The sequence below is a fragment of the Populus alba genome, chromosome 1 (genome assembly GCF_005239225.2).
Source record: "Populus alba chromosome 1, ASM523922v2, whole genome shotgun sequence".
Classification (NCBI taxonomy): Eukaryota; Viridiplantae; Streptophyta; class Magnoliopsida; order Malpighiales; family Salicaceae; genus Populus; species Populus alba.
The window spans coordinates 22,073,462-22,088,076 of record NC_133284.1 but is presented as its reverse complement, the minus strand read 5'-3'; the positions used below and the strand labels follow the sequence as shown (position 1 = coordinate 22,088,076).

The window sequence follows — 14,615 nt, the reverse complement described above, 5'->3', positions numbered from 1 at the left end:
GTAAAAAACCCTTTTAAGCCATAAGCCCGTTCAATATATACATAAAGATTATAGAGTTTGGTCCACTTAAAGTTTGGTCCAAACAATGTTTTCTACTGTGGCTCACTTAAAATATGATTTGTCTAGGTATTTTAACTATTTATTATATTAGTCTACATCAATGTGTATATGCTTGCAAGCTTAAAGATTTTTGCGAGGTTAAACCTTGCGGGTTATATTGTGAGTTAGATTAATTTTTTTTATTATAAAAAATTTATATCTGAAAAGCTTTTTATTATTGTTTAGAATCTAGTTTAGCGGGTTAAATTTGATAACTCTTCACTCGATTCTTATTTAATTTAGATTTAAATTAAGCAATGTAAAATTTGTTTTGACATCACTCAGTTGACTTGGTGGATAAAATAAAAAAATCAAAGAAAAAAAAAAACCAGGTAACAAAAAAAACCTATCTTTTTGGCTTTTCAAAAAAAATTTAAAATGAATTTTTTAAAAAAACATTGAGATGTCTACCTATTAAATTTACTTGAGTAATTTTGGGTTAACTTATTTATATCAATTAACTAGGTCATAGATTTTATTAGGTTTAATAAATTTTATTATTATTTAATTATATGATATAAAAAATTTGAAAAAATAATTTTAAAATTAAAACATAAATAAATAAGAAAATCAACAAATAATCAATGTAAAAAGAAGGCCAAACCAAGCTTAAGACTGAGTGGCCTAACATGTCTACCTTAAAAAAAGCCAAAGGCTAAGAGTGCAGGCTTGGGAAAACCGCCATTTTTATTAATAAATTATTTAAAATATCATTAAATAATTTTAACCGCTGTCATTTTATACCACCGTTATTAATTATTATTTTATCTCTACCCTTGTTTTTATTATGAGCATCATCGATATCATGTCATCATATTATCTTCGTAATATACTATCATCATTGTATTTGATTACTTCATGACATTGTGAATTATTTTAGGAGTCATCATATTTTTGTTTTCTAATTCATGGTTAGAATTAACTTCTATTCCAACTTTTCAAGAATAACAATATAACATTAATCACATATATAATCTTCCTTTTTTTTGTTCGTAGTATATTAACTTATTTTTCAAGTGAATCTGTATTTTATTTTAAAAATAAACAGTCTCTTCTCGAAGAAATATTATTTTAAATAATAATAATAATAACCAATTAACCATGCAATGTGTGGGCTACAAACAAGTAATTCAATAGTCAAACAGCAAGAAAATGGGATTTAGCTAAACAAACTGTTTGCTCAGCATAACCAAATGAAGAAAGAAAAGATAACACCAAATGCTATGATCTGCTGGAAAAACCTAACCATTCTCATCACAACCGTTGGATGCTATGATCTGCTGAAAGTCTCGTTCGAAACCCAAAACACACTCACAAGCTAAAAGATAAAAAGGTCCCAGGAACAAATATCAAAGCCTGGTATTTGGTTGTCATGCTACCTTTCCTCCCTTGTCAATTCATACCAATACCATCACTTTTTTTTTTTTCTTTTTTTATAAAAACACCACTAAAATCCCCATTTTCTCCTTTTACAAACAAAGACAAACGTTTTTTTTTTTTTTTTTTTTTTGTGTGTGTATATATATATATATATATATTTTTTTTTTTATAGAGAGAGAGTGTGAAATTTTATTTTTCTCATTAGGCAGAGAAATAGAAAGGAAAAAAAAAGGGAGCCAAACCCAACCATAAAAAAAAAGGAAGCCAAACCCAACCATAAAAAAAAAAAAGAGAGAGAGGAGAGGCGAATGGGAGAGAGCTCTCTTTCAATGGTTGAACTATTATTATTAGTACACAATACATCTCTCATTTAAGAAATGAAAATGTCGAGGACGGGTTTTGGTGGGTTTCTAATATTGAGTTGAAAGATGCGATTTTTTTTTTAATTCTCACTGACTGAATGGTTGATTTGACTGGGTCTGAGAGTTAATCTGGTCAATTTGATTTCTGATCGTCTAAACAAAATGAACGGTGGCGATGAAGTCGCTGAAGCTCCGGCAAGTCCACCACAGCCTCTAGAGTGGAAATTCTCTCAGGTATTCGGTGAACGAACAGCCGGTGAAGAAGTACAAGAAGGTAATATGTTAGTTATTTGGATCCACATAATATTTGGTATGGGTTTTGCTAATTAGGGTTGGTTTTTGGGTTTTGGATCCGAAATGGATCGGGGGTCATTCAGATATCGTGTTTTGGTTTGTAGGTCAATGAATTTTTTTTTGTTGTTGTCATTTGAACAATTAGAGTGACTGATTCCCATTTGTTAGATACTTTAATTAATCGAGTAGTGGGTCAATGAGTATTTTTTGTTGTGATTTGAACTAGTAGAGTCACTGATTCCAATTTTTTTATACGTTAATTAATCGAGTAGTAGTAGTAGTAGTAGTCTAGTGAGCTTGGTGAAGTGAGTGGAGAACTTAATGGTTATAGTTTGGATCTTAATGATACTGTATAACCAATGGTTGATATGTCTGATTTAGTGAATTGTATTGATTTTTATGTTTATGTGGATAGTAATTTCATCGGTTGATAGTTGATACATTTTACATACGCATACATGTGAGTAGGGCAGGTTCAGTGATAGACTTATGTTTTGTTGTTTTGTCTTCTTATTCATAGTTCAAGAACAGCGTTTTAGAGATCTGGAGAGACTTCCTTAGAGTTGAATAGAGCTTTAGTTTTTTTAGTTTTATTTTTGCGTCAATGTCCCTGGATGTTGCTTGATTTGGATAGGTTTGAGATTAAACTGAATGGATTTTTCTGCATCGTTTCCAAACTTTTGGAAATTAAAATAAAGTGTTTCTCAGATATGGAGGAGTTTTACTAGAAAGAAAACCCATAGAAGACATGTCATTGGTGGTTTGTCAAGAGATATCACAATATAATGAGTTATTGAATTTGGATGCAATATGATGATGGCGAGATGGATGAAATTCCAGAAAAAAGGAACATGTATATAATTTTTAAAGCTCGAGAGGGTATGAAAAGAGGCAGGTTGTGGGGATCCTGTGTCCCATTCATTGCTGAAGTGGAATGAAATCTTTGAACATGAAGAAGGATTATTAGAAGTTATTTAAATCAAGATGAAATGAAGGAGCAATCCAGTTATGTTTCCACTGAAGCAGGATTTTGGGAAATGACATTTGGAACAGTCTTGACTTGCATCTTCGCATGAACTGTAGCTTTGAAGAGTGCAATATTTTCCATGAAGGTTGCATGTCTAAAACTCATTACATTGCAGATGAGATGATGGAGCTATAAGAATAAATATAATGACCAGTAGCAAGTGCCAAAGCTGACTGCCAGCAGTTGGGCGCCAAGGTTTATGACTTTGAGGTAATTCGGTAAAGAGTGACCTAGAGAAATGGATGTTTCCTTTTGATAGTTTCTTCTATTGAGGACTTGATGTAGAAGATAGGATTGTGTATCCTTATTTAAACAAGGAACAGAGAGTCTTGTTCAGTGCTCAGGGAGTATGGAATTACGCTGACAATTTGTTGCAGAAAGTATGTATTTCTACCTCAAAGAAATCACTATAATTTCTCTAGGAGGATTCCATCACAGAGTGGTCTTCAAAGCTACTTTATTTCATTTGGAAAAGATTGATGTTGATTCTAGCATGACTTCATCAGACGAGATTTTTTCGAGAAACTTACCTTTGATGTCTCCTTTTGGTTCAAGAAGGATGGAGTTGCAGAATTGTGCCATCACTGTTATACTTTGATTACTTGATTGTTATTGCCCTGGTGAATTTTCTGTTTGGTGCTCAGGGAAATAGAATGGCCGTTTGTTTGGTTGTAAAGTACAACTGTATGTGGTGGAGTCTTGAGTTTGGTAATCTGTTGCCAGAACAAATGAATTTTAGCCAGATATTCTGCAACATTGGGAGAAAAGGTTAAATTATTTCTTAGATTATCTTTTGTTTATGCAAACAAATGCTTACCATACTGTGTACCTCCAGCAAGTGCAAAGGGCTATCCATCCTAGGAGTGGTGTTGGTGTACTATTGGATCCTGTTCCAATCTGCTGCTCATCGAGAACCCGTAGCTTCTTTCTTTATCTGGGCATCAATGATAATGTTTTTGGTTTTTCTTATTCTTATTTTCATGCTGCATATGTTCTTAGTTTATGTGTTTGTTTATTTTTTTGTTATGCCTCTTTTCAACAAGATCATATATTTCGTTTTTGCTACATAATATTCTTCACAGCTGTATGGCAGGACATGTGAAAAAATTCCTCAAATCTTGTTTTGTGTCTCTTTCCGCAGTTGATATTATTTCAGCTATTGAATTTGATAGATCTGGTGATCATCTTGCTACTGGTGACCGTGGAGGCCGCGTGGTTCTCTTTGAGAGGACTGACACTAAGGATGTGTGTTCTTTCTTCCTTTTATAGCTTCACCTGTAAAATCCAATATTGATATGCTTTTGCTAATTGTTTCTTGTAGTGGATTTGTTGTCCTGCTAGTGGCAGTGTTATGATGATTTTGTTCTCTAATGTGTAGCATGGCGGATCCAGAAGGGATCTGGAGAGGATGGGTTACCCAATTAGTAGGCACCCCGAGTTTCGTTATAAAACAGAATTTCAGAGCCATGAACCTGAGGTATTCTTTTCTGCCTTTTATTCCTGGCTTGATTTCAGATGCATTTTTTCAGACCACGCTTGCTTCAAACATTCACTGTTGTGTGTTCAATTTTTTTGTGGCCAGTTTGACTATCTCAAGAGCTTAGAAATAGAGGAGAAAATCAACAAAATCAGATGGTGCCAAACAGCCAATGGTGCTCTCTTTCTCCTATCTACCAATGATAAAACCATCAAGTATTGGAAGGTAGGAAAGGAACCTTATCTTGAAGCATGATGAAAGACCTTGCACTTTTCATTTATCATGTCCGCTTGCGAGCTCATTACAGCATTTTCAACTACCTAGTTTGTTATGGAGCTACCTGGCCAGTGGCCAGTATACTTGTTGTGTACACATGGCATATTGAGAGAATACATATAATCACTTTTTAAGTTGATCTGCTTTGAGGCAATGTTTATCAAAGTTCTTAATTAAGTTTTGGTTTGTCTTTGAATATGTCCATTCAATAAATCATGCATGCAAGGGTGCCTAGATATAGCTTAAATGGGAGTATATATATGAAACTGTGCATGGCATGCTATGGTGCCTCCTTGATGTGTCAAGTGCATATAGGTTGGTACTGATTTGCTGCTTTATAGAAACACTGCAACTTAGTGCATGATATAGAACTATATTATGGACCCTGTAATTAGTCTGGGTGTTTCTTTAGAGAGGTTGAATGGGTAGCAGGCATCACCAGGATATATGCAGATGGATTTTCATAATCTGTACTCAAATGTGGGCTTCTAATCATGATGGCTAGATGTATCAAAAGAGACACTTGTGGGATATCTCATATATCAACACATTGTCCTGACTGCTTCAAGTGATATTTTAATTGATTTTTGATCTATGGTTGCTACATTCTTGTCCACTTATTTATTTGATATTTTTTACAAGAATTGTACAGGTCCAAGAAAAGAAGGTGAAGAAAATTTCTGAGATGAATGTGGACCCTTCAAAAGCTGTAGGAAATGGTGGCGTTGCCAGTTCAAGTAATTCAAGTATTGGTAAACAATATCTTGCAAATGGAGGAGACAAGTCACACAATTTACCAAGCAATGACTTGAGCATTTCACCTGGGGGTTTTCCATCATTGCGTTTACCTGTGGTAATTTTAGTAAAACAAGTCTTTTTCCTCTGTGAATTGGTTGTGTTTTTGAAATAACTAAAATTATCTCCAGTTTTCTCTCTCTTTTTTTTTTGAAAAAAAAAAAAAAAAACACGCTAAATACCTAAAAGAGCTGGAATTGCAATTTTTTTAATGGATTGGTTCCCCTATTTAACTTTTAATATAGAATTTTTCATTACTTTAAAACTGGTCAATTGATTTGCTAATGTATAAATGGAAGTCAAGCCTTGTTTTTCTCACTTCAAATGTACCATGTAGGAAAGGGCCATTCATGAAACATCACAGGAGAGAAAAGAAATAACAGGCCTTAAGACTTTAAAATGGAAAGATGAATACACAGCAAAACAGACCATATTAAAAAGCATGTCATCTTACGAAACAGACTGTTATCCAATGATAACCAAAATCCACAATGCTAAAAAAACTGAAGGAAATCCTAACAATTAGATCACATAGCAGCTGAAGACCAAATGACATCTAAAGCAACTAAACACTGAAAGAATTTTCACATATCTCCACTTTTCACATATGACCATGATTATACATCATATGAACATTGCTTTTTTAATGGTATCCTTGTCCAAGGAACAATGCTTTCAATTGATTAGGTAAGCTTTTTATGTTATTGGTGCAGTGTTTTATGCAATGTGGTTCTTGAATGAAATTTAGATGAAGTTGGTTCCCCCTGTTCATTCTATGTGCCTTTTAATATTTTTTTAAAAAAATATATGAGACAGGAATCTAATCCTGGAAGTCCTTTTATTTTCCCATTTCAGGCAGGATTAGGGGGAATGTGGGTGTGGGTGGTGTTGTTAAAAGGAAAATCTAATCCTGGAAGTCCTTTTATTTTCCTGTTTCAGGCAGGATTAGGGGGAATGTGGGTGTGGGTGTGGGTGTGGGTGTGGGTGGTGTTGTTAAAAGGAAATTTTTTTCTGAAATGCTTGTGTCATCTTATGTGGATCTAACTCTTATGTGACCCTTAGGTGACTAGCAACGAGACAAGCTTGATGGCTAGATGTCGAAGGGTGTATGCCCATGCGCATGACTATCATATTAATTCAATTTCAAACAACAGGTTGTTCCTTTTCTTTTATGGTTGTTTGGAACTTTTATTTGCATTTAGTTTCAGCAGGTGTTGCTCTTCTAAAGTTTCTGTAATTGTTTGGTTCTTGGGTTCATTATTGTACTATGATTAAACTTCAATACTTTGTCTCCACATGTACATTATTTTCTCTTTCCTTGTTGACGATGGAAATCCATCATTACTGCTTGGCATCCACAGATTTTCTCTTAAGAAAAAGTGATGCTGTGATAAAAGAGCAGCAGCAGTTGTGTTGTTTATTTTATTGTTGTGTGCTTGTAGCACATATGACCGTAAGGTGCTCTTTTCCTTGTAATATTACGAGTCCCATGGACTAAATAGGGGACGGAGATGGAGACTGACAAGAATTGGTTTAGTGTACTCTACTTTTTATTTGGAATGCTTTGACCAATGAAAATAACAGTGTTGTGGCTCATATTTTTTAAGATAGACAATATAAGAATGAGAATAGTACAAAGGAACAATTAGGAGAATAAGATATCCTCTGAAGTTGAAGAAACAAAATAAAGAAACATGCTAAGGGTGCACTCAATCTCGCTGAGTACAGCCAAAAGAAATCATTTTAAGCCTCCTGATACCCCATAAAAACAAGTGTAAACCATAATTCTATCCCATTACAGTTGCCTCAAAATGAAATGATCTTCTAAGATTCTAGGAACTCTTCTGCAGGCTTGTAAAGTTGGTGTTTATTCTCAAAGCGGTGAGCTAATTATCTCACACATTAAATCAGAGGACATTTGAGCTATAATTGCTGTTAGGATTTAGTGCCTTTATGCTGGCTGGCCTTAGTTTTTTTCTTTCTTACTTTTACCTTTTTTCATGTGTTAAATTTGTCATTTTTGAAGAACAAAATTGCACTGTGCATGTGAATTGCTTGGTTTTGGCTAGTGCTTTATGTTTCAGTTGCCTCTGTTGTGCTAGAAGTTGCATATTGTGGGTTTCTAGACTTGCTAGTTTTGTTCATTGCCTCTATCTGGAACACATATTGAGAGATTGTACTGGAGCGTTTCTCTTGGTTTTTTCCAGCTTGTCTGATATTGGTATGGTTTTATTGAAATTTCACTAATCTTCCTACACTGTGATATATTCCAGTGATGGTGAAACTTTTATATCAGCTGATGACCTCCGAATAAATCTTTGGAATTTGGAAATCAGCAACCAAAGTTTCAATATCGTTGATGTCAAACCTGCAAATATGGAGGATTTAACTGGTAAGCCTCATGGTCTCTGACGGTAATTGTATTAATTATATAAATTTGCATGATCCACGTACTTTTGATCAAATTTTGAGAATTCTGGTTTTTATGTTTTACTTTTTGGAACTCACTTGGCATCCCCGTTCGAATTCATGAATAGTTACTGGACAATATATACTGTCAGCCTTCCCCCTATGGTTGAGTAATTGATTATTTCAACCAGTGTTGTCAAAGGCGAAAGACACTAAAAGGCGCCGGGCTTGTAAAATGCTTGAGGCGCATGCCTGAATGAACCAAGGCGATATGCTATAAATTATAAAAAAATATATTATATTATATAAATCTAAAATATATATATCTTCCCAATTAAGATTACATCATTTGTAAATCAAAGGAAAATATAAAATAACATAACATAGTCATATAAAGTCATATTTTTCAACCTTAAAAAAAAGAAGATAATTTAAACTAGTAAGCAGCCAAATAGATTAAAAAGAAAAATTAAATATCATCATCATTATTCGTTAATCTTCAAAAACATCTCCATGTGTGCTTTCCTCTCCTGCACTTGAGTCCTCCATATCCTTCATTTCATGATTATAATCGAAATCCTCATCTCTCAAACTATATTGCACTTGTTTAGAAAAAAATAAAGTATTAACTGTACAGAAGTGCTGTTCTTCGATTCCCACTATTGAAAAAAGAAATTGTGGTTGGTGTTTCTCTTCTAAGTGTCCTTCATTGTCTGTTTGTCTTCCACTTTAATGATTTTTTTTACCCTATTCTTTGTTTTTTTACAAAAATACCCCTAAGTTGTTTCTTGTGGTAAAATAAAAGAAAAAGAAAAAGAAAAATCCAACAGAAAAGGAAGAACTTCAAGCAGGCGCTAGCCTTAGTGCCTTGCACAACCCACTCCGCCTCATTGAAATCCAATGCCTGAGGCTAATAAAAGTGTTGGGGCCTCACCTCGCCTCGTCTGGAGTGCCTCAGCGCCTCTTGACAACACTGGTTTCAACTGCTAAGTATCTGTATTGCTGATACTCTACTTGATGTCTCAACCTGTGTACACTTATACCTGCAGAGGTTATAACATCAGCAGAATTCCACCCCAGCCATTGCAATATGTTAGCATACAGCAGTTCAAAAGGCTCAATCCGACTCATTGATATGCGACAATCAGCTTTGTGCGACTCTCATGCCAAATTGTAAGTGTTTTTACTGGCTTTTGTGGAAGTCTTGTTTCAATACTATAAACAGCCCTCCAGTAACATCATCTACTTACACAGGTTTGAGGAACCAGAGGCACCAGGCTCCAGATCATTTTTTACAGAAATAATTGCCTCAATCTCTGATATTAAATTTGCAAGGGATGGAAGACATATACTTAGTCGTGATTACATGACTCTTAAGGTTTGGGTTGATATAATTGCAAAGGTTTTGGTTCATATTTTTTTCATTCAATTTGTTGTATGTCTTTTGGATTCAAATAGTCATAGGAGTCAAGGGTTATTGAATAAAACTGGCCTCTTAAGCATGCTCTGTTATGCGTTTTATGCATAGAAGAAATATCCATCTCTGCAATCCATAGGATGTCCAAACAGTAGAACTCCAACTATGCAATATTCATCAAGCAAAATGTCTAGAGATAGAAATTGTTTGTTTCCTGCAAATTTGTTTCTTCTATTAACTGTTGCTGTAAGCTAGACAAAGGAGGCTATGTCTGTAACAAGGTTCTAAGACATTTGACACTAAGTACATAATAGGATATTCTGTTCATAAAATTGTGAGGATGGCACTTCTCACATTATTAATCTGAAAAACAATAAAGGAAAAAAAAATGTCGGGAGACTGCATGTTGAAGCATTCTAAAACTGTTTTTTCTTTTTGCTTACTTGATCATGTTTTTCAGTGTATGCTATGGTGGCAAAGATAGTTGATTCAAGGAAAATGGGCACTACTGTATGAAATTTTATGATAAATTAAATATTTTTGCAAGCTGGTCACCACTGAAACCTTGTTTACCTTGAAGCCATTTTGATCATAGAACAATGTTAGGCATACATTATAGTAGCTTATAAAGATGCAGATTTCTGGACGATGGAAAGAGTTTGGATTGATGATGCGAGCCATGTTATTTTGTAATGTTAGAGATTTTTATTCTACTTGGACTTGTTAGTTTCACATGTTTGGAGGGCATGAATACATCATAGGGACTTTCTAATTTGTTCTCTGTTTTTTTCAATTCATCTGTTCCGAGAAATTGTTTTCCCTAACTTTAAAATGTTTGGTTTAGTATATTTGTCTATTGGAATATGGAAATGAGTAAAAAAACAGAAAAACTCATCTTTCTAAACTTGCTAAAATTAGAAACCAAGTTTTCCAAGAAAAAAACATTTATCTGGTAAAAACAAACTGTATAGTTTTCTATATTCTTGAAAGACTTTTCAAAAAACTGAAAAATATCTCAAAAATATCAAACGTATGTCATCTGTTTTTCTATTACTTCTGGTTTGTCTTTGTGCGAATGTTTCAAAAAACTACAACCTAGTTTTCATAGTGGTTGATTTTATTTTCATGATACCTAAAGAAGTTATTCATGCATGTCCTCTTGATGTTAAGTTTGAATTTATTTTTTAATTCTCAGTTGTTTATTTTCTTTATTATAGCTGTGGGATATCAATATGGATTCAGGTCCAGTTGCAACCTTCCAGGTTCATGAATATTTAAGACCAAAGGTGAGATTTCTTTCTTTAGACAGCTTAACCTGAAAATTTTCTTTGTTAAGCTGTGTCCATTCTAATTATTATATTTTTTGAATTTACCCAGTTGTGTGATTTATATGAAAACGATTCCATCTTTGATAAATTCGAGTGTTGCTCGAGTGGTGATGGATTGCGAGTTGCAACAGGCTCCTACAGGTCTGGTTCTTACATGTCCATACATCTGGTGACTGTATTATTGTTATTGACATCATCTCTCCATGTGCCATAATATGTTATTTCTTTTCATGTCCAAAGCAATCTGTTCCGAGTGTTTGGTTGTGCCCCGGGAAGTACTGAGGCATCAACTTTAGAAGCCAGCAAAAATCCAATGAGGTAGTTTCTGATTGATATAACAGTGAGATTGAAACTAATGATAGTTAGTTTCATATGGGATATCTTATAAATCTTGAATTACAATATTAGGAGACAAGTCCAGACCCCTTCGAGGCCTTCAAGATCCCTAAGCAGCATAACACGAGTTGTAAGACGGGGTCAGTGCCTTCACTTTTCCTCCTCTTCTGTCCTACCTTGCACTCCTCTTCCATGTTCTTTTGTTATCCTAACAACTTGTTTTTATTATATTAATCTGGAGATCACTCACTAACAGGAGCAGAAGGCCCAGGAGTTGATGCAAATGGAAGTTCTTTTGATTTCACCACGAAGTTGCTTCACCTAGCATGGCATCCAACTGAAAATTCCATTGCCTGCGCTGCTGCAAACAGCTTATACATGTACTATGCGTAAAGATGATAATGCTGTTGGAGAAGATTTCTTTTCCTTTCCCACCGAGCTAGGTGGAGGCTACAACAATTTTTGCATTTCAAATGCCTTCAACCTGCAGCACTTGCTATGTTATATCGTTGACCTGAAACGGCTATTGCAGAATCCATGAGGAAGCAACATGTTCTCTATGGGGCCAGCTAGATCTCATCCCCCCTCTAAAAAGAAAATTCGTTTCCCTTTTCCACCCTTTACAGCGTATCTTCTAAAATAGAAGATGCCATTATGTCCAAGTTGTGTTGGGTTGAAGTCATAAGAAAATGCGATTGTAGCTCATCTACAGCAAAACGTAAAGGATTTTCAGTATTTGCCACTAGGTTCAAGGTGAAAGTAGTTTTACGTAGATCTTGGTGGGAAGGAGCTGTTGAAACTTTCAATGCAATTTTTCAATTGATTCTTTATCATGCTTGGAACTTGAATGTTTTATTCCTTTTGGGTTGCTGATTCTTTTGTCTCTAGGATCATCAAGTAAGCTTTACTGACACCAAATGCCACTTGCCCATTCCATACAATTTAGGTGCGAGGATGATCAGTCTCTGCCAGGAGTATCTTCCTTTTGTCCTCCTCTGTAAATGAAGTGAGCATATAAAATCTTTCAAGTATAACTCTTCGGAATTTAAGATATCAAGGGGTGTCCACGCAACGCAAGCTTTCAAGGATATCTGTGATCGAAATAATTTTATATTTACTAGTCATACGTGCGTGCATGTTGTGCGATGCAATAAAATAGTTGGGGTAAAAATGCATTATCTTAAAGCCGAATGAAAGGGTGGCTGAGTTATGGTTAGATGAAAGGAATGTATTTGGAGAAACCCTCTGGCTGTGCCTCGTATCGCAATACACAAACAACCTTCACAAGTTTGTGTTTGTAAAATTATGTCAATATGGGATAAGATCTGAACACAACTCTTTCAAAACAGACTTATTTGCCGAATTGTACAAACACTAGGGCGGTATTTCCAAATGGAATATGTGAAAACTAAATTGATGGTTGCGAAAGGAGCAGAAGAAGTCGAAAAACGAATGCTAGGAGTCATGGTTCTCAATATTCAACCCTTTCGAGAATTTAAACTTTGATAGCACGTGGCAACTGAAATTTGAATGTGACCTGATTCCATCATATTATTGAAGAAGATTCAAGATATCAGTGGTAATTAATAAACCCTTACTGCTCTTATAATTTGAATAATAAAATTAGTTGTGTATATGGAATACGTAACACACTTAATACAATTTATTTAAAATAAGTGACATTGTTTATCTATATGATATAAATTAAAGTGTTTTTGTGTTTTATAATTATTGGTTTGTGTTAAAACCAGTCCATTTTAGTATTTTTTTAATTTTTAATTTTTATTTTTTTAATACCAGAAATAAATCTAACGTATAAGTTCATAGTCCTTAATATTAAAAAATAATAATCTTTTTTGGTATTTTTAAAATCTAGGTCAAGTTCTTAAAGATTTCATAAAACTATTTTTCTTGCATTTTTTTATTTAAGGATGCTAAATCATGCCTTGTATTTTTTTAATTATTTATATAAATTTTATTTTTATTTTTATTTTTGAGAGTCTTGACCATATGCAATTTGAAATAAATTTTATATTTTTTGAAAGAAAGATTTTTTTTGTTTGTGGAAAAGAAACCAATTTATTTAATACCAAAAAAAACACCTCGTGTATAAGTCACAATTTCAAATATTAAATATAAGGGGGGGGGAAATGTGGGGAACTCAAAATTAATTGCAAAATATTCTTCCAAAAATTTTAAAAATTTATTGAAAATGGATTTAATGCCATGTATAGCAAAACATAATAACATGTTTTTATCTAGCTATTTTAAACATGGTATCAATTCAAAATGAATTATTGTTCATTAACTCAAACTTAATAAACACCAAAAATCCACACAAATCTTATTAATTTCACAAACTTTGTTCAAATTTCATCCCAATTCTAATAAATCAACACAAACTCAAACATAACTCATGTACCAACATTTAATGTCAAAAAAAGCAATCACAATCTAAAAAAATAAACTCACAATTCAACATAAATATTTAATTCATTTCAAAGTCAAAACACACATCAAACCAAATTAACATTGTCTAAACAATCCAAGAATTATACACAATAATAAGCATTTTGTCTACTAAAATGCATGACATTTTATCAATTTATTAAAAAAATAATTTGAGGTTGTGAATCGACATTCTAAGGTGTTTAGAGTGTCAAAGAACTATTGGATTCAAGGCTGAAGAACCACTGAAATAGTGATGGTGTATGTATCCATGCGCCACTACCATTTGCAGTGTGAGTTCACACACCTTCGTTAGTGGAAGAAAACCAACCATGAGATCTAAAGTGCCTCTCCTTTTGTTTGGTTTCCCGAATATCATACACGTAGTAGAAACTATGAAATTTTTTTTATTTGGGAGTCTCTAGGATCCCGTTAGATGGATCTATATTTGTTTAGGGATTTATTACCTGAAGATCTGATTTTTTTCGGTTTTAAATAATTCTTTAAAGGTTGGGTTGTTATAAAGCATAAGACGTCTAATTTTACAGTTTCCAATGGTAATCTACACAAACTGCTCATGAGAAATCTCCTAAATCCCAATTAAAGAAATAGAGATTGTTATGCTTCGAGTGCTAACACTAATTTTATGTTTACGTAGTTTTCTATCTAACATACAACAACTCATAAAAATAAAAGGCATAACTTATTATTTATAGGGTAATCTCTGAAAAACCCTACAAATTAGCAAAATATCAATTTGCCGTCCTTTTATAATATCCATATATTAATTCAGAATAATTTTAGAAATTAACTCAATCAAGTCCTTGATTTTTCTAGTTCTAGAAATATAATCCATGTATTAATTATATTTCAATCCTTAATTTCTAAAATATATTTTAATCAAGTAATACTTAATTAAATCATCCCAGTTTAATTTCTGACTAGTGATTCTTAATATGTGCGACCT

The 14,615-nt window shown here is 33.5% G+C and overlaps 1 protein-coding gene across 1 annotated transcript; it reads left to right on the top strand.

Moving 5' to 3' along the window:
- Positions 1-1,671: 1,671 nt before the first annotated feature.
- Positions 1,672-12,071, top strand: LOC118040923 (serine/threonine protein phosphatase 2A 55 kDa regulatory subunit B beta isoform). Its single transcript, XM_035047999.2, has 14 exons — positions 1,672-2,115; positions 4,304-4,407; positions 4,541-4,639; positions 4,745-4,864; positions 5,568-5,768; positions 6,773-6,864; positions 7,984-8,102; positions 9,169-9,292; positions 9,374-9,497; positions 10,754-10,822; positions 10,914-11,005; positions 11,105-11,182; positions 11,273-11,340; positions 11,457-12,071. The coding sequence occupies exons 1-14, from the start codon at positions 2,004-2,006 to the stop codon at positions 11,591-11,593; spliced, it is 1,539 nt and encodes a 512-aa protein (XP_034903890.1). The 5' UTR covers positions 1,672-2,003; the 3' UTR covers positions 11,594-12,071.
- The last annotated feature ends 2,544 nt before the right edge of the window (positions 12,072-14,615 follow it).